At 47.7% G+C, this 21897-nt stretch overlaps 1 protein-coding gene across 1 annotated transcript; it reads left to right on the top strand.

Moving 5' to 3' along the window:
* Positions 1–14753: 14753 nt before the first annotated feature.
* Positions 14754–21433, top strand: LOC122125764 (sulfotransferase 2A1-like). Its single transcript, XM_042700365.1, has 6 exons — positions 14754–14920; positions 15921–16132; positions 17608–17734; positions 19362–19456; positions 19864–20041; positions 21219–21433. Exons 1-6 carry the CDS (start codon positions 14785–14787, stop codon positions 21329–21331), a joined length of 861 nt encoding a protein of 286 aa, XP_042556299.1. The 5' UTR covers positions 14754–14784; the 3' UTR covers positions 21332–21433.
* Positions 21434–21897: the final 464 nt, after the last annotated feature.

The raw sequence follows: 21897 nt of genomic DNA, 5'->3' as shown, positions 1-21897 counted from the left end.
TTCTGCGTCCCCCATGGAATGCTGTGAGTGTTTGTCGTGAAGGGGACAGCAGCTCTGTGTATGGGACTTGCTGTGATGAGCACTGATGGGACTCCTCAGCAGTGGTTCTAACATCATGACATGGGTGTTACTCATAGGACCCAGCGCTCTGCGCCTCATGGAGTCACCATGAGGGGACTGGAATCCTGAGACCCCAGTCCGAGCTTCCTGACCACCCCCCCACACACACACATCTGGGGCAGGAATGGCGCCCAGGGTGGCAGAGGCAGAAGTTCCCAGGGGAGCACTGGACATGGAGCACGGTCACTGTGAAGTCCATCTCCCGGGGGAGATCTGTGGCTTCACCCCCAGGATTGGCAGAGGGCAGAGGGGCCATTGGGATGGAGCCTTTCTGCTCTGGCCCTGACTGGTGTCAGTGTTTCTCCACAGTCTCCAGGCATCATGGGGGACTGGAGAAAACACTTCACCCCAGCCCAGACCCAAGCGTTTGAGGAAAACTTCCGGGGAAAGATGGCAGGACTTCCTCTGTCACTGTTCCCATATGACTAAGTCCAGACCTATTGCTATGTCTGTGGAGTTGAAGACTTGTGTCCCTGTCTTATAGAGGTGACGGGACCAGGGCGGGGACTCGGATCTGAAGGTCTGAATTTTCAGGTTGCATCTTGGATCTAATCATCACAGTGCCCATTATCTCTTCCATCCAGGGCATCCTGAATTTTTTTTTTTGCCAGTCCTGGGGCTTGAACTCAGGACCTGGGCACTGACCTTGAGCCTTTCTGTGCTCAAGGCTAGTACTCTACCACTTGAACCACAGAACCACTTCTGGGTTTTTCTGTGTATGTGGTACTGAGGAATAAACCCAGGGTGCTCCATGCATGCTAGGCAAGCACTCTACTACTAGGCCACATTCACAGCCCCAACATCCCAGCTTGTCAAAACATTTATTTAAGTCAGGTGATGGTGGCTCACACCTGCAATCCCAGCTACTCAGAAGGATGAGATCTACGGATCACAGTTTAAAGCCAGCCTGCCCAGGAAAGTGTGTGATAGTCTTATCTCCAGTGAACCACCATAAAGCCAGAACTGGAGATTTCAGGGTAAAGCCCTAACTAGCCTCATGCAAATGAGCTCAGGGACAGCATCCAGGCCCTAAATTCAAACCCCACAACCAATCATCAACAACAACAACAATCGATCGATCTACCTATCTACCTATCTATCTTGTTGTGAAGTGAAGGTGGAGTTCAAATAGTAAAGCCAAGACAGATCAGAGGCCCTGAGTTTGAGCCCTGGTATAAACAGAAAAAAATAAATAATTTTTTTAAATCTTGTGATCGCTGGGCATTGGTGACTCACATCTTTAATCCTACCTATTTAGGAGGCTGAGATCTGAGGATGGAGGTTCAAAGCCAGCCCAGGAAGGAAAGTCCATGAGACTCTTCAGTTAACCGCCAGAAAAGTGCAAGTGGACTTGTATCTCAAAGTGGCAGAGCACTAGCCTTGAGAGAAAAGAGGTCAAGGATGGAGGGAAGGGAAGGAGGAGGAGAGGGAGGAGGAATAGGAGGAGGAGGAAGAGGTGATAGAGAAGGAGGTGATGATCATTGTCATGTACATCCATCCTCAGGAGAAAGTCTGGATGTTGGGGTATGAGGACAGAAGGGTGCCCTGAAGGGCAAGTACCTGGATTGCTTCACGGGATGTGGACTCCTGTATGTGCTTTAACTCAGGATGAGGTCTGGGTGGCCACGCCCCTCCACAGCTGCACAGAGCCCTGACTGGAAGAAACCTTCCCCAGAGTCCCTTGTATTCTTAGCAACCTGTATTCAAGCTGTCTTCTCCAGGTGTTGGCTTCCTGTCCTCCCTCCACCCCCACCTAAATTCCCTACAAAGGCACTTTCAAGTTTAATACTTGAAATATTGTAGGCAAATTTTTAGTTTGACTAAGCTGTTCCTATACTTGGTTGTACTTTTTTTTTGGTACTAGTACTGCTAGTTTGCACAAAGCTAATGCTCTACCACTTAAGCCAGAATCCCACTTCTGACTTTTTTGATGATTAATTGGAAATAAAAGTCATTTAGACTTTCTGGCTTTGAACCTCAGATCTTAGCATCTTGAGTAGCTAGGAATATTGGCATGAGCCACCAGCACCCAGCTGTGATACCATTTTCAGAATGCCAATATTTTGCCTTTCAATAGAATGGTCAGTGTTCAATATACTTCAAAAACATAATCTTTGGTATATTATGTGTTACTTTATTGGATATGATATTTTCACGTACTACATAGGAAAATAACTGACTTTTAGCTTTCTAGGTTCTAGTTATAAAGCATTTAGTAATGTAGGTTGCAGATGTAATCAATGAATGAATATTTTATAGTATATAGTAAAATGAGTAGTTACATACATATTCTTTAAAGCTAGATGCAGTTTATAATTTTTATCATTCAATCAAATGATATTGGAATGGTACAGTTAGATAGGAGTGAGTCTGGTGATGTTAATTCATATTTTAAAATAAAAATGCATAAATCCCCCACCTCCCAATAAAAGGATGTGTTCCTGCCACCCCAGCTCTGTGAGATGTAAGAAGCTTTGATCATGAGGAATCCATGTTCCCAGCCAGACCGACAAAGTCCTAAGCTCACACCCTAGTAGACCTCCTCTGACCCAGAAGTTAAAAGCACAGCACAGAGAGGTTGCCTGTACCTATCACGGTACTATTGGGATGACCCCCCGATATTGGGGTCCATGATCAAAGGAACAAGACTGAAACAAAGCGAAAGTCAGACAGAGCTATATTTCACTCCAAACATCCAGAAACTGACTGCTTAGGGCTGAATCCGCAGAGAGCGAACCCTGCCCAGCTGCAATGGGAACAGGCCAAGCAGTTTAGGCTGGCCACACACAAGTGACCAATAGCATTGCAACATGTGCACAAAACTGCACAGTTATGTCAGGCCACACGCAGGTGACCAATGAGGTGACAACTTTATCCCTAAGCAGTTGTTTAAACTAGCCTACCACTTTGGTCAGATTGGCCGCACGGGTTTGCGGGAGTGGGGAGGCTGGGGTGGGGGGAGGAGAAGGTTTGCATTCCTTGGGGAGGGGTGGGTTACATATGTACCCCTTAGTGACATGTCCACCTGGCCTCTAGTCTCTGTTATCAGAGACTTGCAGTCCACATTTTTCCTAAACTTGTAAACAACAAGATGGATGTTTAACCAGGAGAGAGTCACTTAGGCTCACTGGGTCCTAACATTAAGATTGGGTGTCAACAGCTACAACAAAAACCACATGGAGACCATGGGAGACAGGCTCCCTGCCCCTGGCCACCCTCTTTCCATGGTCACTGCCTGCAAAAGGCTTGGCTGAGCTTCCTCCCTACCTGCACGCCCACATCCTCCTCTCCCCTTTCTTGATTGCACTCAGGACTTCAGGTCACGGAAAGGACTTTTCCAGTCTGCAGTGGCATTGGGAAAATGCTGGCCATGCTGAGCTCCGTAGGAGCATGGTGTTTGTAGGACACAGGCGTCGGTGTGGACACCGCAGGCAGTGCACTGCTGTCTAGCTGGCAGGTGTTTGCTCTGTTGGAAGGACGGGCTGGAGCTGTCCAGCGTGGAGAGCAGCCGAGAGCTGCCCCTGGAGATCCATGCGGGGAAAGGGAACCCCTTCTGCCGAACATCCAGCAAACCCTCAGGAAGCCTCCTGCCGTGGGCAGCCCACTGTCCCCACCCGAGGGACTTCCCCAGACTTTCACCCAGGTCTTCTTTGCTAAACAGAACACTAAGGCATGTTTGTCAGCCCTCGGTGCCGTGGCCCCATTTATTTCAGCAAGAACACACACGGGTCCCTCTGTGCTCCTCACCTGCATTGGCTGCCACCCGTCCTGGTGATTGGACCAACGATATGACAGGCAAAGCCAAATGTCCAATTTTTTTTTCTTTTTGTTTGTCTTGGGGCTTGAATTCTGGGCCGGGGCGCTGTCCCTATGCTCTTCAGCTCAAGGCGAGCGCTCTACCACTTGAGCCACAGCTCCACTTCTGGTTTTCTGAGTGGGTTATTGGAGATAAGAGTCTCATGGACTTTCCTGCCCAGGCTGGATTTGAACCTTGATCCTCAGATCTCAGTTTCCTAAGTAGATAGGATTACAGGCACGAGCCACCAACACCTGTCTTCCAGTCTACTTGTTTTTGACACAAGTGGTCCGTGAACAGCCAGCCCATCCTTGGCTAATCCATGGCGGAGAGCATGTGGTTGTAGACCAGATTTCCTTTCTGGGCCTCCCTCACCTCCTTTCCTGGGGACCTTCCATACTTTCCTGGAGATTTTGACACAAGTAGCAACAAGCTCCTTGGGCACCTGGCTGAGACTGAACATCTTTTTCTCCTTCATCGTCTGGAAGGACTGCTCTCCAGGACCAAGTCCGGCTTTCCTGGCTCCCGCGCCTTCCCGAGGAACCCGCAGACCTTCTCTATCATGCTCTTTGGGTCGTAAGGAGAGAAAAATAGGGTTACAGGTATGAAAGGGAGACAAGAGGAAATGGGTCTCGGGAGGAGGGAGCAGGAGAAGGGAGAAACAACAGAAGGAACTGGCAGGAGAAAGGATGAGGACCGGGGCTGGGAATTTGGCTCAGTGGTAGGGTGCTTGTCTCACATGCATGAGGCCCTGGGTTCGATTCCTCAGCACCACATAAGAAGAAAAAAGCTGGATGTGGAGCTGTGGCTCAAGTGGTAGAGCGCTAGCCGTGAGCTGAAGAGCTGAGGGACAGCGCCCAGGCCCAGAGCTCAAGCCCCAAGACTGGACTCCCCCCCTCAATAACAAGAAAGGATGAGGACCTGTGGGTTTGGGGACATGACTCAGTGGGTAGAGCACAAGCCAAAGATCAAAGCATCAGGTACTGAGTTCAAGACTCCAGCTCAAAAGACAAATACAAAGGAGGATGAGTGGAATGCAGGAAAGAATGACACACAGCATGATGTAGATGTTTGACAGAGAGGGAAGGATGAAGACTCTGTGTGTGTGTGTGTGTGTGTGTGTGTGTGTGTGTGTGTGTGTGTGTGTGTTGTAGATATTTGACAGAGAGGGAAGGGTGGAGACTCTGTGTGTGTGTGTGTGTGTGTGTGTGTGTGTGTGTTGTAGATATTTGACAGAGTGGGAAGGAGACTCTGTGTGTGTGTGTGTGTGTGTGTGTGTGTGTTGTAGATATTTGACAGAGAGGGAAGGGTGGAGACTCTGTGTGTGTGTGTGTGTGTGTGTGTGTGTGTGTGTTGTAGATATTTGACAGAGAGGGAAGGGTGGAGACTCTGTGTGTGTGTGTGTGTGTGTGTGTGTGTGTGTGTGTGTGTTGTAGATATTTGACAGAGTGGGAAGGAGACTCTGTGTGTGTGTGTGTGTGTGTGTGTGTGTGTGTGTGTGTGTTGTAGATATTTGACAGAGAGGGAAGGGTGGAGACTCTGTGTGTGTGTGTGTGTGTGTGTGTGTGTGTGTGTGTGTGTGTGAGTGTGTGTACTGGGGAAGAGGTAATGAGAAGAAGGGAAGATGATAGAAGGGGTAAGCAGGGCTGTAGTGGGTGCATAGAAAATTGATCGTTACCTTTTTCATCTGCTCATAACTGAGGACCAGCATGTTCTCCTTTTCCCTCATGGACATTCAGCCTCGGACGGACGTGATCAAACCATGACCCATACGGCACTGCAGGGGGAACAGCAGGTGAGTCGGGGGAGGGAGGTGCACAGAACATGAAGAGGCTCCACCAATCCCCATCTTCCCTGTGGCCTTAGCATGGTCCCTTAGCTTTGGGTCCTGTCAACTTCAACATGGTGAAGTACTCTAAAAGAGAGAGCCAAAAGGGAGTCTCTCGACATGATAGGCTTGACTATCTCACTGGAACATCTTGAGGCTGAGTTTACAGAATCTGACCTTTTCACCCTGCCCTAAGCAAACGCCCTGCAGCTGCTTCAGCCAATGAAAAAGCTTCCTTAACAGCCAATGAAAAAGCTTCCAAGCATATAAATACCCCTGTGTGAAAAATAAAAATTTGCAGCTTGATCAGAACCCTTGTCTTGCTGTCATTCTTCGTGTCTCTTGTCCCTTCATTCCTTCTCGCTTAGGTTCACTGCCCTCGTTGACGTCCTGCCGGTCGGGACATACTGTAGCAGGGCACTGGTGACTCACACCTGTGATCCAAGCTAATCAGGAGGCTGAGAACCGAAGATCGCCATTCAAATCCAGCCCAGGCAAGAAAGTTCATGAGACTCTTATTTCCAATAAACCACCAGAAAACCAGAAGTGGTGCTGTGGTTCAAGTGGTGGAGAGCTCTCCTTGAGCTGAAGAGCTCAGGGACAGCACCCAGGCCCAGAGTTCAAGTCCCATGACCAACAAAAAAAAGAAAACAGAGAGGGTGCTGTGGAGGCTAGACATGACTTTCCGAACATGTTTTTTCCCCTGTAGAGCAACCTTTCCCCCGTCTGAGGCAGGTCACCCAAGGGCAGCAGCAACGCCTTAGACCAGGACAACGAGCACTTTGGACACTCACAGAACTCAGGCTGAGTGCCTTCCATGCCAAGTTGGACAAATCCATCATTTGCACAATGGAGCACAAGTTGGAGTGCAAGGTCTGAGCTGTGACACACACACGAGGCACCTCCCATCCCTGCCCACGGCTCCCAGCAGGGCAGTCTGCAGAGGCGTTGATGTGCTTTATTCTACTTGACAACACCGTAAGACATAGTGAAATATCATTCAAATACTCGTCAGTGTCTCATTTTGATGAATCACACTATGTAGGTCATAGTCAAACAAATATTTTAGGCTTGAACTCAGGGCCTGGGTATCATCCCTGAGTTTTCGCACTTAAGGCTGGCTCTCTATCACTTGAGCCACACCTCCCCTTCCTGCGTTATGATGACTGAGTGGAGATGAGAGCCTGCTGGACTTTCCTGCCCTGGTTGGCTTCTGACTGTGACCCCCAGCTCTCAGGTCCCAAATAGCTGACATTACAGGCATGAGCCACCAGCCCTGACTATAGTCCCAATGGGTAAGACATGTTAGATTAGGGGAGAAGCAGTTCATCAAGCACCTCTACTGGTTATGAACCTAAACCTACAGGGCTTGGGACAACAGTGATAAGATAAATAGAGCACAGATATGGGGTTCCCCCCCCCTTCATATCCAGCTCAGGCCATGGACCCCTGACAGAACCATGGAGAAGTGACAAAATTACAGGCATGAGGAATGACCCAGAACTTTTTCATGACTAGAAACACAGAGATCCTAAATTTAAGTGAAACGGACAGAAAAGAAAATTAAAATCACATAAATATATAGGTGAGAGACCAAAAATAAGTTCAGCAGTACGGAAACTATAAGGAAAACATCTGTCATCTGTTTACTGGAAGAGAGGCTGCTCCAAGACAATGTAACAGTATCAGCACAGTCCAAGAGGTCAGACTGCCCTGACCCGCTAACCCCCCAACTCTAGCAGGAAGCAATTTAGTGCAGGATTCACCTGGGATTTGCCAGCCAACCACACAACCATTGCTGTCATGATCCCTCCCTGTGCTTCCTGTTCCCTATAAAAACCCTGCTGGACAAGGGGTGGGGGCTCAAAATTCAGACCTGCTGTGACAGGGAAGATTTGTGAGTCTGGCTCAAGTTGTAATAAACAACTCTCGTGCATTTACATTGGCAACTGCTCCCTGCTGGTCTTTGGGGAGATGTGCAGCCTGGTACTACATAGGGAAGGTAGAGTTGGGTTGTCTGGGAAGCCAGTGAGAAGCTGTCAGTCAACATCTGGGAGTAGAGCACACAGGAAGGGGCGGGTTCTCCATGGCTATGAAAGCTCCAGGGGCTCAAAACACCTTGGGACCTTCCATCATGGGAGAAGTCTGGTGTTGCCTTTAGCCAATGTGAGTTCTAGGCTGAGGAAGCATTGGATCCACAGATGGTGAGATTTACAGATAAAACAGGGTGGGAGGGGAGGGTCACATGAGGTCCTGAAAGATGTTTAAATCCTTGTCTGCTCCCTTCACAACCCACTCACTGTGTCCTTGCAAGAACCATTCAAAGCATTGTTGCAGTGACTCTGGTTTCTTAGAGAGATTTGTAGAACCCCAGAAATAAGAACCAGATATAAGGAAATCCTTAGGATTTCTGATGATATAGAACACCTTAAAGGGAGAAAGGAGAAAATTAACAAACAAGAAACATTTTCATCATTTCTTGCATTGTTGGTATTCAGAGAAATTCTAGAATTGTTTGCTCCAACATCAAAGGATCTGTCAATCTTTGGGTTGGGTATTAGTTTGTGAATTACTTCTCAAAATTTCTACAATCAAATCACTTTGCCAAGAATAAAACAATGGAGGGATAATACATTAGCTAAACACACCTAGCATCTTTATCTGCAAAGCACAGGAGAGCAGACACTGGTTAGCCTTTGCTGGCTGTAGACTTATGAATTGTTCTGTAAACATCACTGAAACATCTGGGCATGGATGGCTCTCACCTGTAACCACAGCTACTCAGGCAGCTCAGATCTGAGGATCATAGTTTGAAGCTAGCCCATGCAGAACAGCTCATGAGACACCCATCTCCAATTAACTACCTGAAAACCTCAAGGGGAGCTATGGCGCAAACTGGTTGAATAACAGCTTTGAAAACAAAAGCTTAGGGACAGCTGTGAGTTCAAGTCCCAGGAGTGGCACAAAAACAAAACAACAAAAATCCATTGAAGGAGGGAGCTGACATGATACAACAACAGAGATTTCACAGCACAGGCGCCCATTTCTATGGTGTTCAGGAGCAAATCTAGGTAGCATTGCACCAGGGAAGAGTGTGCATCCTGTGTGGTGTGGGCTGGGCTGGGGAAGCGGGACAAAGGCTCCTGATCTGATCTGGCCATGAGCACCAGGTGTTTATTCACTGCACAGCCTTCAGAGTCAGACCACTGACACCAGGTCACATGACACTGAAACCACACCACCTCACCTTTTTTTTTTCTTTTTCCATTTATGGAGCTTGAACTCAAGGCCTTGGCACTGTCCCTCTTTTTTGTGCTCAAAGATTGTGCTCTACCACGTCAGCCTCAGCTCCAAGTGTGCTCTACTATTTTCAGGACATTTTGCCACTTGAACCATATGAGTCAAGGCCATAGTGTAAAACAAAAACTGTGTGCAATTGTCGTCACCTATAAGGCCCAGAAGGTCCTGGAGGAGATAAGAGGATGGTGGGGGTCAGGGCAGGTGGCAAGCAAATCCATATTCAATTGTTGTGGGCAGAGAAGATTTATAAGATGTCAGAATACTGGCGATGAGTGAGCTCGGATTAAAATAAACTAGGGCTGGGAATGTGGCTTAGTGGTAGAGTGCTTGCCTAGCCTGCATGAAGTGTGGCTCAAGTGGTAGAGTGCTAGCGTTGAGCCAAAGAAGCTCAGGGACAGTGCCCAGGCCCTGAGTTCAAGTCCTAGGACTGGCAAAAAAAAAACTCTACAAAAACTAAACACTATTTATCTGCACCAGATTGCATGCTTGAGAAAGTTTATATCAGTAAGACTTATGGTATGCATACTTTACCATTTTATACATATATATATATACACACACACACACACACACACACACACACACACACACATATATGTATAGAATGTTCTATATTCAGATAGAAACCAGTGACCGCTGCTTTTCTTTCTTTCTATCCCCAGGAACCCATTGCTTGATTGAGGTTTTCTCTCTGATTCACACCAAGGGCGATCCCAAGTGGATCTGATCTGACTATATTTGATCGATCCCCATGGGTTGAGAGTGAAGGTGGATACAAATTCACAGTGGAGAGGAAGGAGGGTCCCCACCTTCTCTCCTCCAACCTCTCCATCCTATTCTTCCCCAAGTCTTTCTTTACTTCCAAGGCCAAGGTCAGTGCTCAGTGCTCAGTAACTATTCCATCAATGCCTTTTCATCTTAAAAATGCACATAGCCAGCAGGTCTGGCATTCTCCCTCTGTAGTTCATGAAGGACCCCATACTTTCCTTCATGAGGTGAGAGTCCTGAGACCAAAGCAGAATCCAAGACATGGACCATGGCTGCATAATCTCTGACAGATGAAGTAATGCACTAAGAGACAACCAAACTCTATTTCCAGCTAGGCACTGGTGGTTCAAACCCAGAATCCTAGCTACTCAGGAGGCTGACATGTGAGGATCAAGGTTGGAAGCCAGGCCCGGGAGGAAAGGCCAGGAGACTCTATCACCATTCAACCACCAATAAAGCCACATGTGGCTCAAGTTATAGAGCATCAGCCTTGAGCACTAAAACACAGGACAACACCCAGGACCTGAGTTCAAGCCCTAGGACTGACCTGGGCCTAGAGCCTGACTCTGCACTCTGTGCAGTGAATAAACACCCGGTGCTCATGGCCGGATCACACCAGGAGCCTTTGTACCCCAGACAGAGGTCCCAGATCCCCAGCCCAGCCCACACCAGGCACAAGACAAACACCTCTCTGTGTAGTTCTGTCTAGATTTGGGCACAAATTCTGTGAACTCTCTGTTGCTATATTATTTCATCTCCCACCTTTCATGGTTCTGGTTTTTGTGCTACTCCTGGGGCTTGAACTCAAGGCCTGGACATCAACTATCTGGAGCTTTTTGTGCTCAAGGCTGGTGTTCTACCACTTTGAGCCACAGCTCCACCTCCAGCTTTTTGGTAGTTAATTGGAGATAGGAGTTTCATGGGCTTTTCTTCCTGGGTTGGCTTCAAATCAAACCATGATCCTCAGATCTCAGTTTCCTTAGTAGCTGGGATTATAGGCATGAGCCACCGACACTGGTCCCTTCAATGATTTTTACCTAGGACACTGGTATGGGTGGCTCCCGCCACGGGTCACTCCCACTGCTGGTCCACTCCAGTCCCTGGCCACTATGTCTTGCCCACTGTTGGCTGCTACCTTTGCCGGGCTGCTTTCCTGCACTGCTCCAGCCAGATAGGAAATGAGGGAGAGAGATGGGGGAATTTCCTCTCCTTATATTTAAGTTATAAGTTTTAGGTTTGTTTTTTTTGTTTCAGTTCTTGTGACTCGCTGCTTGTTTATGTATTTGTGGTTGTCGATCTTTTGGGGAGAAGCGCATGCTAGGAACTCAGATCTCTTTTTGGCTCAAAGGAGCTGCAGCCATTCCCTATTACGTGGCCACCACCTTCCTTCCTACTTCTTCTTCTTCTTCTTTTTTTCTTGTTTTGTGGAGCTACCTTTGCCCCACAAGAGGCAGGTCACCTAAGGCCGCACTAACACCTCTGACCAGAACAACAAACTCCGCAGGACCCCACAGAACCCAAGCTGAGTGCCTTCCATGCCAAGTTAGCCCAAATCCATCATTTGCACAACTGAACACAAGTCCAAATGCAAGGTCTGAGCTGTGACACACACACACACACACACACACACACACACACACACACACACACACGAGGCACCTCTCACCCCTGCCCACGGCTCCCAGCAGGGCAGTCTGCAGAGGCGTTGGTGTGGTTTATTTTACTGGAAAGCATAAGACATAGTGAAATAACATTTGATGACTGATTCTAGCCAAAAAAAAAAAATCACTTTGTTGGTTAAAGTCAAACTGATTGTTTTGTCCCACTTCTAGACTTGAAGTCAGGGCCTGGGCAATGACCCTGAACTTTCATGCTCTACCACGTGAGCCACACCTCCTCTTCTGGGGTTTAGATTAACTGGAGATGAGAGCTTCATGGACTTTCTTGCCTGGGTTGGCTTCCAGCTGCAGTCTTCAGATCTCAGCCTCCTGAGTAGCTGAGATTACAGATTTGAGCCACAGTTCCAGGCTACAGTTCTGAGAGGTAAGAGATGTTGGATGAGGGGAGAAACAGTTCATCAAGCTTTTCTACTGGTTGCAAATATTAACTCACAGAGCCTGACACACCAGATGCCGAGGTACATAAAGCACAGAGGTGGGGTCTCCCATCCTTTATACCTAACTCAGGCCATGGAGCCCTGACAGAACCATGGAGAAATGACAAAATTACAAGTGTGAGGAATGACCCAGAACTTTGCATGACTAGAAATACAGGAATTTCAAATTCAAGTGAGCAACTCTGAAACCCACAGCAATTAAATTCTTTTTTTAAAAAAAGAAAAAATAGCAAGATGCTGGTGGCTCATGCCTGTCATCCTAGCTACTCAGGAGGCTGAGATCTGAGGATCACGGTTCAAAGCCAGCCTGGGTAGGAAAGTCCAGGAAACTCTTATCTCCAATAACCCACCAGAAAACCAGAAGTGGCGCTGTGGCTCAAGTGGTAGAGCGCTCTCCTTGAGCTGAAGAGCTGAGGGACAGCATCAAGGCCCAAATTTCAAGCCCCAAGATTGACAAAAAAGAAAAAGAAAAAGCATATATGAAAGATAGAGTTTCGTTATCTGGGAAGCCACTGAGAAGTTCTCTCAACATCTGGGAGTAGAACAAAGAACAGGGGACTTAGATCTGAGGCTCACAGTTGGAAGCCAACCCAGGCAGGAAGTCCTTCAGAAGCTCATCTCCAGTTAATCAAAACACTAGAAGTGACTCTGCAGCTCAAGGGTAGAGAGCTTGCCTTGAGCTGGAGCTCAGGGACAGCTCACAGGCCCTGACTTCAAGCCCAGAAGTGGAATTAAACAAATAAACAATCAGTTTTGACTCTGACCTAAAAAGTGTTTGTTTGTTTTTGGCCAAAATGATATTTCACTGTGTCTTGCAGTGTTTTCAAGTAGAATAACCCACACCAAGGCCTCTGCTGGGAGCCATGGGCAAGGATGGGAGGTGCCTCGTGTGTGTGTGTGTGTGTGTGTGTGTGTGTGTGTGTGTGTGTGTGTGTGACAGCTCAGACCTCACACTTGGACTTGTGCTCCGTTGTGCAAATGATGGATTTGGGCCAACTTGGCATGGAAGGTACTCAGCTTGGGTTCTGTGAGGGCCTGCGGAGTTTTTTGTCCAGTGAGAGGCATTGGTGCTGCCTTTGGTGACCTGCTTCACATGGGCAAAGGTTGTGCCACAATAAAAGAAAATTATTTGGAAAGCCACATCCAGGCTGCACAGTGCGAGGAGAGGAGGGGAGAGGAGAGGAGAGGAGAGGAGAGGAAAGGAGAGGAGAGGAGAGGAGAGTGAGAAGACACAGTGACCCCATCCTGACTGAGAGCTTACCATGGCGCACAGCCCAGACCCTGGGTGGATGTGTGGTCACTGCTCCCGTGATGCCTTGTGAGTCATTCATGTACTGTGGGTTCCATACTTCACCGGGTCTGGCACAAGAATGCCAAGGAGGAATGTACGTTGTGAATTCATCAAACCATACACTATTTCTGTTTTTAGTGTGTGCTGGTCCTGAGGCTTGAACTCAGGGCCTGGGCGCTGCCCTTAGTGTTTTGCTCTAGGCTCACGGTCTACCACCTGAGCCACAGCTCCACTTCTGGTGTTCTGCTTGCCTAGATGCACTAAAAGACTACCAAAGGTGTATTTTAAGCCAGGCACCAGTGGCTCACACCTGTAATCCCAGCTACTCAGGAGGCTGAGATCTGTGGATCAAGGTTGGATGCCAGCCCAGGCAGGAAAGACCAGGAGACTTTTGTCTCCAATGAGCCACCAACAAGACCAGAAGTGGAACTGTGGCTAAAGTGGTAAAGCACCAGTCTTAAGCATAAAAACACAGGGATAGTGCCCAGGCCCTGAGTTCAGGCCCCAGGAGTGGCCAAAAAATAAATGGCTTTGTCCTCCAGAGAGAACATCCCACTTCCTGGGTACAGCCTACACCAGGCACAATTCAAACAGTTCCCAGTGCAATGCGACCTAGATTTGTTTGCTCCTGGACATCACAGACATGGGTTCCTTTGGTGTGAACACACACGCCAGGCATAGGTACAAACACATGCGAACCTGTGTACCCACATGCACACACGCAATCCCAGTGATGTTACAGAAGTATTGCTCAAACCTGCAAGTTAAGGACAAAGAAAGGAAGCCTGAGAAACTATCCCTGCCCCCAGGAGCCTGAGGAGCTATGGAGATCACGACCGGGAGAATCATGGCTGAGATCCTAGAATGGAGAGAGACCCTGGGGGAAGCAGAGGAAATCAGAAGGAAAATGCATTGTGGAATCTTGGCAAAGATTTTTGAGTAATAGTGGATTGAACTTAGGGCCTTGATCTAGAAGTCCAGGCCTCCCTCTCTGTCATTTTTCAGATATATATGCCTCTTTTTAAAATAAAATATTAGGGTCTGGGAATGTGGCTTAGTGGTACAGTGCTTGTGTAGCATGCATGAAGCCCTGGGTTTGAATCCTCAGTAACACATACACAGAAAAAGCCAGAAATGGTGCTAAGGCTCAAGTGGTAGAGTGCTAGCCTTGAGCACAGACAGGCTCACGGACAGTACTCAGGCCCTGAGTTCAAGTCCCAGAACTGGCCCCCAGAAATAAATAAATAAATGGGTTTGGGACATTTAAAACTATATTTTTTCATTCTGTGCTCAAGCCTATTTCCTCTTGTCGTTCAGATTCCCTGCGGTGACCTGACGATAACATGAGCAGAGACCACCCTAGAATGATTTCACAGCTGCATAAAAATCCCCAGGGACAATCACCTTGGTTTTGTTTGTTTCTTTCTTTACCATCAATATAGTTTAAAAGGAAATGAAGAAAGTTAATGATTGGCTTCACCACCTAGGATGATATTAAAGACTCTGCCTCCCCCTCCAGAGTGCCAGTGGCCTGTGACCAAGATCCAGGCACTCAGGGCTCTGCCATGGCTCAGGACTACGTGTGGTACCAGGGCATTCCTTTCCCTATCATGGCATATAACCCTGAATTCATAAAAGCAACCCATGAGAAGCTGGTGCTGAAGGACGAGGACATCATCACGGTGGCCTACCCCAAATCAGGTGAGCAGACGGGTCTGCAGCTACATGGGAAAGGCCAGGCCTGTGCCCCACTCCCTCCAGCCTTCTGCGTGGGAATGGTATAGTAGCTCATTATTGAAGATCTGTGGCCCATGTGGTAGAGCACCAGCCCTGAGCACAACAGTTCAGAGACAGCACACAGGCCCTGTTCAACCTCCAGGATGGGCACTATTAAAAAAAAAAAGGTGTTTTTGAGATGCTCCATTTGCATAAAAATGAGGATGACTTTGAGGTTACCTAGAGAAGAGGCATGATCTCAAATAGAAGAATCATCAGGGGCCATAGTTGGGAACTGGAAAACTTGGGGTAAATACAAGGCACTGGCAGGCCAGGGAGCCCAGGGGTTTGTGTGTGAAGGAGCCTGGGGAGTGGGGAGGGAGCACTGAGGGCACACTGCAAGGGAAATGTGCTGAAAACCACAGCCAGTGGGGCACTGCAGGATTTCAGGAAGAGCTGACAGCTGCATTGAACCCAAATATCCCCAGAGAAATGGCTGCACAATCCCAAACAGGTTGAGAGATCAAAATGGAATATTATTGAGTGTTGAAAACACAGATGACTCAGACCCATGCTCCACTATTTTCAGGACATTTGGCCATTTGAGCACATGAGACAAGGCCATAGTGCAAAAACAGAACAATGTGTATTGCACTCACATACAAGGCTCAGGACTGCCAAAGTGATGGAGGAGATAAGAAGATGGTGGGGGTCAGGGCAGATAGCAAGCAAATCAATACTCAGTTGTCATAGACAGTGAATATTTATAAGATGCCAAAATACTGGCGTTGAGTGAGCTATGATTAAAATAAACTAAACACTTCTTATCCGCATCAGATTGCATGCTTGAGAAAGTTTACATCAGTAAGGTTTATGGTATGTATACTTTACCATTATATCATATATATTATACATTATATATTATGTATACAATGTTCTATATTCAGACAGAAATGAGTGACCTTCGCTTTTCCTTCTGTCCAAGGAACCCATTGGTTGGTTGAAGTTCTCTCTCTGATTCACAGCAAGGGCGATCCCAAGTGGATCCGATCTGCGCCCATGTTTGTTCGCTCCCCATGGATCGAGAATGAAAGTAGATACATATACACAGTGCAGAAGAAGGAGGGTCCCCCCCTCCTCACCTCCCACCTCCCCATCCAACTCTTCCCCAAGTCTTTCTTCACTTCCAAGGCCAAGGTCAGTGCTCAGTGCTCAATAACTGTTTAATCAATGCCTTTTAAACATAAAACTGTACATAGTCAGCAGATCCGGCATTGTCCCCCTGTAGTTCACAGAGGATCGAGACTCTCCTTTATGAGGTGAGGGTCCTCAGACCAAACCAGAGTAATAGATGTGGACCATGGCTGCATAATCCCTGACAGATGAACTGGATGCACTGAAAGACTAACCAAACTGTGTTTTAAGCGGATATCCAGGCCTCATGCAGTCAACCCAGCTAAACAGGAGGCTGAGATTTGAGGTTCAAGATCAGAAGTCAGCCTAGGCAGGAAAGACTAGGAGATGCTTGAACCACAAAAAAATAACAGCACAAATGGAGCTGTGGCTCAAGTGGTAGAGCACCAGCCTTGAGCACAAAAATGAAGGACAGCACCCAGGCCCTGAGTTCAAGCTCCAGGAATGGCAAATAATAATAAGAAGAAGAAGAAGTGAGATTGTATGGTTTCAGTGTCATGTCACCTGGTGTCTGTGGCCTGACTCTGAACGTTGTGCAGTGAATAAACACCTGGTGCTCAGGGCCGGATACACCAGGAGCCTTTGTGCACCAGACAGAGGTCCTCATTGCCCTGCCTGCCCACACCAGGCATGATGCAAACACTTCCCAGGTGCAATGCGACCTAGATTTGTTTCTTCCTGTACATCAAAAAATGGGTGGGGCTGGAAAGGTGGTTCCGTGGTAAAGTGTTTGCCTTGCATGCATGAGGCCCTGGGTTCGATTCCTCAGCAGCACATAAGCAGAAAAAGCTGGAAGTGGAGCTGTGGCTCAAGTGGTAGGGTGCTAGTCTTGAGCTGAAAAGCTGAGGGACAGCGTCCAGTCCCAGAGTTCAGGACTTATGACCAACAACAACAACAAAAAAAGTGTTCATGTGGTGTGAACACGCTGATGCTGTATTATTTCATACCTCCTGCCCCTCGCCTTTAATAGTTTTTATTTTGTTTTGTTTTTGTTCCCCTTCTGGGGCTTGAACTCGGGGCCTAGGTGCTGTCCCTGAGCTTTTGTGCTCAAAGCTGTCACTCTACCACTTTGAGCCACAGCTCCTCTTCTGCGTTTCAGGTAGTTAACTGGAGACAGGTGTTTCTTGGGCTGTTCTACCTGGGCTGACCTGAAATCACAACCCTCAGATCTCAGCCTACTGAGTAGCTGGGATTACAGGCGCAAGCCACTGATGCCCAGATCCTCCCATGATTTTTACACAATGACTTATAAATCTATGGCCAGCAAATGCTAACCAGCTCTCCTGTGCTTTATAGATAAATATCCCAGATACATTTAGGAAATGCATTGTCCTTCCATTGCTTTATTCCTAGCAAGGTAAACCAAAAGACCAACAGACATTTAGATATTGGAGCAAAATTTTCTAGAATTTCTTTGAACACCAAGAAATTATGGGAATGTTTCTTGTTTGTTTAATTCTTTTCCTTCTCTCTTGAAGGTGATCTATGTCATCAGAAATCCTAAGGATGTCCTTATATCTGGTTATTATTTCTGGGGTTCTACAAATCTGGCTAAGAAACCAGAGTCACTGCAACAATACTTTGAATGGTTCTTGCAAGGACACGGTGAGTGGGTTGTGAAGAGAGCAGACAAGGATTTAATCATCTTTTAAGACCTCATGTGACCCTCCCCTCCCACCATGTTTCATCTTCAAATCTCACCATCTGTGGGTCCAATGCTTCCTCATCCCAGAACTCACATTGGCTAAAGGCAGCACCAGACTTCTCCCATGATGGAAGGTCCCAAAGTGTTTTGAGCCCCTAGAGCTTCCGTAGCCATGGAGGACCCGCCCCCTCCTGTGTGCTCTACTCCCAGATGTTGACTGACAGCTTCTCACTGGCTTCCCACACAGCCCAACTCTACCTTCCCTATGTATTTCCATTGTTTTAATTTTCTTTTGCTGTCTGTTTCAGAGTTTCTTGCTTAAAGTTGGGGTCGCTCTGTTTCTAGTCATGCAGAAGTTCTGGGTCATTCCTCATGCTTGTAATTTTGTCATTTCTCCACATTTCTGTCAGGGGTCCATGGCCTGAGTTGGGTATGAAGGGAGGGGGACCCCACATCTGTCTTTACCTCATCATTTGTTGTCCCAAGCCCTGTGGGTTTATCTTTACAACCAGTAGAGGTTCTTGATGAACTGCTTCTCCTCTACATCTCTTATCACTCAGAACTATGGTCCAGGGCTGGTGGCTCACACCTGTAATCACAGCTACACAGGAGCTGAGAGCTGAGGATCACAATTGGAAGTTCAAGCCAGGCAGGAAGTCCTTGAGGCTCTCATCTCCACTTAGTCATCATAACACAGGAAGTGGAGGTGTGGCTCAAGTGGCAGAGTGGCAGCCTTAAGTATATAAACTCAAGGATGAAGCCCAGGTCCAGAAGTAGCACACAAAAATTAGTTTGACTATGATCTACAAAGTGTGATTCATGAAACTGAGATCCTGAATAGTATTTGAATGCTATTTCACTGTGTCTTACAGTGTTTTCAAGTAGAATAAAGCACACCAAGGCCTCTGCAGACTGACCTGCTGGGAGCCATGGGCAGGGATGGGAGGTGCCTTGTGTGCGTGTGTCACAACTCAGACCTTGCACTCGGACTTGTGCTCAGTTGTGCAACTGATGGATTTGGGCCAACTTGGCATGGAAGACACTCAGCTTGGGTTCTGTGAGGGCCCACGGAGCTCTTTGTACCGGTCAGAGGTTTTGGTGTGGCCTTTGGTGACCTGCTTCACACGGGGCAAAGGTTGTGGCACAATAAAAGAAAACTATTTGGGCTGGGAGCCGGTGGCTCATGCCTGTCATCCTAGCTATTCAGGAGGCTGAGATCTGAGGATCATGATTCAAAGCCACCCCGGCAGCAAAGTCCATGAGACTCTTATCTCCAATAACCCACCAGAAAACTGGAAGTGGTGCTGTGGCTCAAGTGGAAGAGTGCTTGTCTTGAGCTGAAGAGCTGAGGGACAGCAGCCAGGCCCAGAGTTCAAACCCCAGGACTGACAAGAGAAAAAGAAAGAAAATTATTTGGAAAGCTATGTCCTGGCTCCGCAGTGCTCTCTCTTTTAGGCCATAAGGAGATAGGACTTGTCAGTTATACCCTGGTGAAGGTGACAGGGATCAGAGCCATGGGAGCTGAGACCACCATGCAGATCGGGAATGGTGGAGACTTTTCACGCTGTCCCACTGTCCCCCCTGCAGTGCCTTATGGGTCATGGTTTGATCACGTCCGGGGCTGGATGTCCATGAGGGAAAAGAAGAACGTGCTGGTCCTCAGTTATGAGCAGATGAAAAAGGTAACGATTGTATAAGCACCCCATTCCACCACCCTCCTCACCCCCTTCTACCATCTCCCCTTCTTCTGACCGCCCCTCCTCCAGTTCACACGTGCACACGCACACACACACACACGCACACACACACGCACACACACAGAGTGCCATCTCACATTCTCTATCAAGTTTCTACATCATGGTGTGTCATTCTTTCCCCTCACCCTCCTTTCTTTCTTTTTTGTTTCTAATGGACTCTTGAACTCAGTACCTGATGCTTTGCTAGTTGTCTTGCACTCTACCCACTGAGCCATGCCCCAGCTCCCACACTCCACTCATCCTTTTCCTGCCAGTTCCTTCTGATGATTTTCCCTTCTCCTGCTCCCTCCTCCTGTGCTGCCCCTCTCCTATCCCTGCTTTTCTCACATTAGGACCCCAGGAGCATGATAGAGAAGATCTGTGCATTCCTGGGGAAGGCGCTGGAGCCGGGAGAGCTGGACTTGGTCCTGGAGAACAGTTCCTTCCAGGCGATGAAAGAAAACAAGATGCTCAATTTCAATAATGTGGCAGTGAAGTTTATTCCTTCCGATCTCAAAATCATCAGGAAAGGTATGGAAATGCCCCAGGGAAGAAGGTGCTGGAGTTCAGGAAACAGAAATCTGGTCTCCAACCACAGGCTCCTGGCCTGTGTTCATTTTCAGCTTGTGTCAAAAAAACTAGACTGGAAGTGGAGCTGTGGCTCAAGTGGTAAAGTGCCAGTCTTTAGCAAAAGAAGCTCAAGGTGAGCAACCAGGCCCTGAGTTCAAGTCCTACAAGTAACAGACAAACAAACAAACAAATAAAAAATGTGATAATAATGATATCTGAAAAGAAAACAAAATATAAATTCCAGCTTGGTGTCCATGGCTCAGGCCTGTAATTCTAGCTGCCCAGGAACCTGAGATCTGAGGATCACGGTTCAAAGCCAGCTCAGGCAGGAAAATCCAATCCAAGAGACTCTTTCTCCCCAGTTGACAACCAAAACAAACAAACAAACAAACAAAACAGAAAATAGAGCTGTGGCTCAAGTGGTAGAGAACTAGGCTTGAGCAGAAAATAACTCTCAAACAGCACCTAGGCCCTGAGTTCAAGTTCCTGTATAGGAACACACTTCTACACACATGCACACACATTTAACTCTATTATATAAGAACTCTATCAAATACACATTCACACCCATGCACACTTAACCTATGTGCACACATGCACATTTAACTCTTGTATAAGTACTCTATTGCATGCACACACACACACACACACACATACTTAACTTTCTATATAGAAAAACACTATCGTGGAGGGGGGGAGGATTGGCTGGGGGGGCAGGGGGAGGCTGGGAAGGGATGTGAAGGGTAAACAAAGGAGGAGGCTGCAATGCTTGATAAGAAATGTACTCATTATCTTGCCCATGTAATTGTAACCTCTCTGTACAGTATGTTCACAAAAAATAAAAAAGAAAAAAAAAAAAAGAAAAACACTATCGTGTGCATGCAGATATTAAAGGGCCCTGAGTTCTCTGAGACCACATCCTGAGCTTCTTGATTCCACATATCTGGGCCAGGAATGGAGCCCATGGCGGCAGAGGGGAACTTGAGATGAGAGCACTAGACATGGAGTGTGGTTGCTGTGGAGTCCATCTCCCAGGGAGATCTGTGGCTTTACCCTCTTGAGCAAGCAGAGGGCAGAGGGGACATGAGGGAACAGTGCCTTCCTGCCCTGACCCAGTCTGATGTCATTATTTCTCCAGGCATCACAGGGGACTGGAAGAACCACTTCACCCCAGCCCAGGCCCAAGCCTTCGAGGAAACATTCCAGGAGAAGATGGCGGGACTTCCTCCGGAGCTGTTCTCGTGGGAATAAGCCCAGATTTCGCTCTGCGTCTGTGGGGATGAAGACATGTGTCTGCATCTTACAGAGATGACAGGACTGGGAGAGCATCATACCATAAGTCTCTCACTCAAATCTGGAGATCTGAATTTTCTTTCTTTTTTTGTGTCCGTCATGGAGCTTGAACTCAGGGCCTTGGGCACTGTCCCTGAGCTTTTGCTCAAGGCTAGCACTCTACCACTTGAGGCACGGCACCACTTCTGGCTTTTTCTGCGTATGTGGTACTGAGGAAGGGAAGCCAGGGCTTCATGCATGCTATGCAAACACTCTACCACTAAGCCACAATCCCAGTCTGACTTTGCCTGTCACATCTTTGGTGCAATCACAAGGACGGGTGGCAGCCACATGCAGGTGAGGAGCACAAAGGGACCCCTGTGTGTTCTTGCTGAAATAAATGGGGCCCCGGCACTGAGGGCTGACAAACATGGCTTAGTGTTCTGCTTAGCAAAGACGACCTGGGTGAAAGGCCACAGAGGTCCCTCGGGTGGGAGCAGTGGGCTGCCCATGGCAGGAGGCTGCCTGAGGGTTTGCTGGATGTC

The sequence above is a fragment of the Dipodomys spectabilis genome, unplaced genomic scaffold, assembly GCF_019054845.1.
Source record: "Dipodomys spectabilis isolate Male_0828 unplaced genomic scaffold, ASM1905484v1 ptg000266l, whole genome shotgun sequence".
Lineage (NCBI taxonomy): Eukaryota > Metazoa > Chordata > Mammalia > Rodentia > Heteromyidae > Dipodomys > Dipodomys spectabilis.
Note: the sequence above shows the minus strand (reverse complement) of the source record. Positions and strands in the feature narration are given on the sequence as shown.

What these genes read in the sequence shown, in the direction of transcription:
- LOC122125764 (XM_042700365.1), top strand. Translation starts at nt 14,785, where the DNA reads ATGGCTCAGGACTACGTGTGGTACCAGGGCATTCCTTTCCCTATCATG. An exon ending in TCTTCACTTCCAAGGCCAAG is followed by an intron (nt 16,133 to 17,607) that starts GTCAGTGCTCAG and finishes TCTCTCTTGAAG; the next exon opens with GTGATCTATGTCATCAGAAA. An exon ending in TCTCAAAATCATCAGGAAAG is followed by an intron (nt 20,042 to 21,218) that starts GTATGGAAATGC and finishes TTATTTCTCCAG; the next exon opens with GCATCACAGGGGACTGGAAG.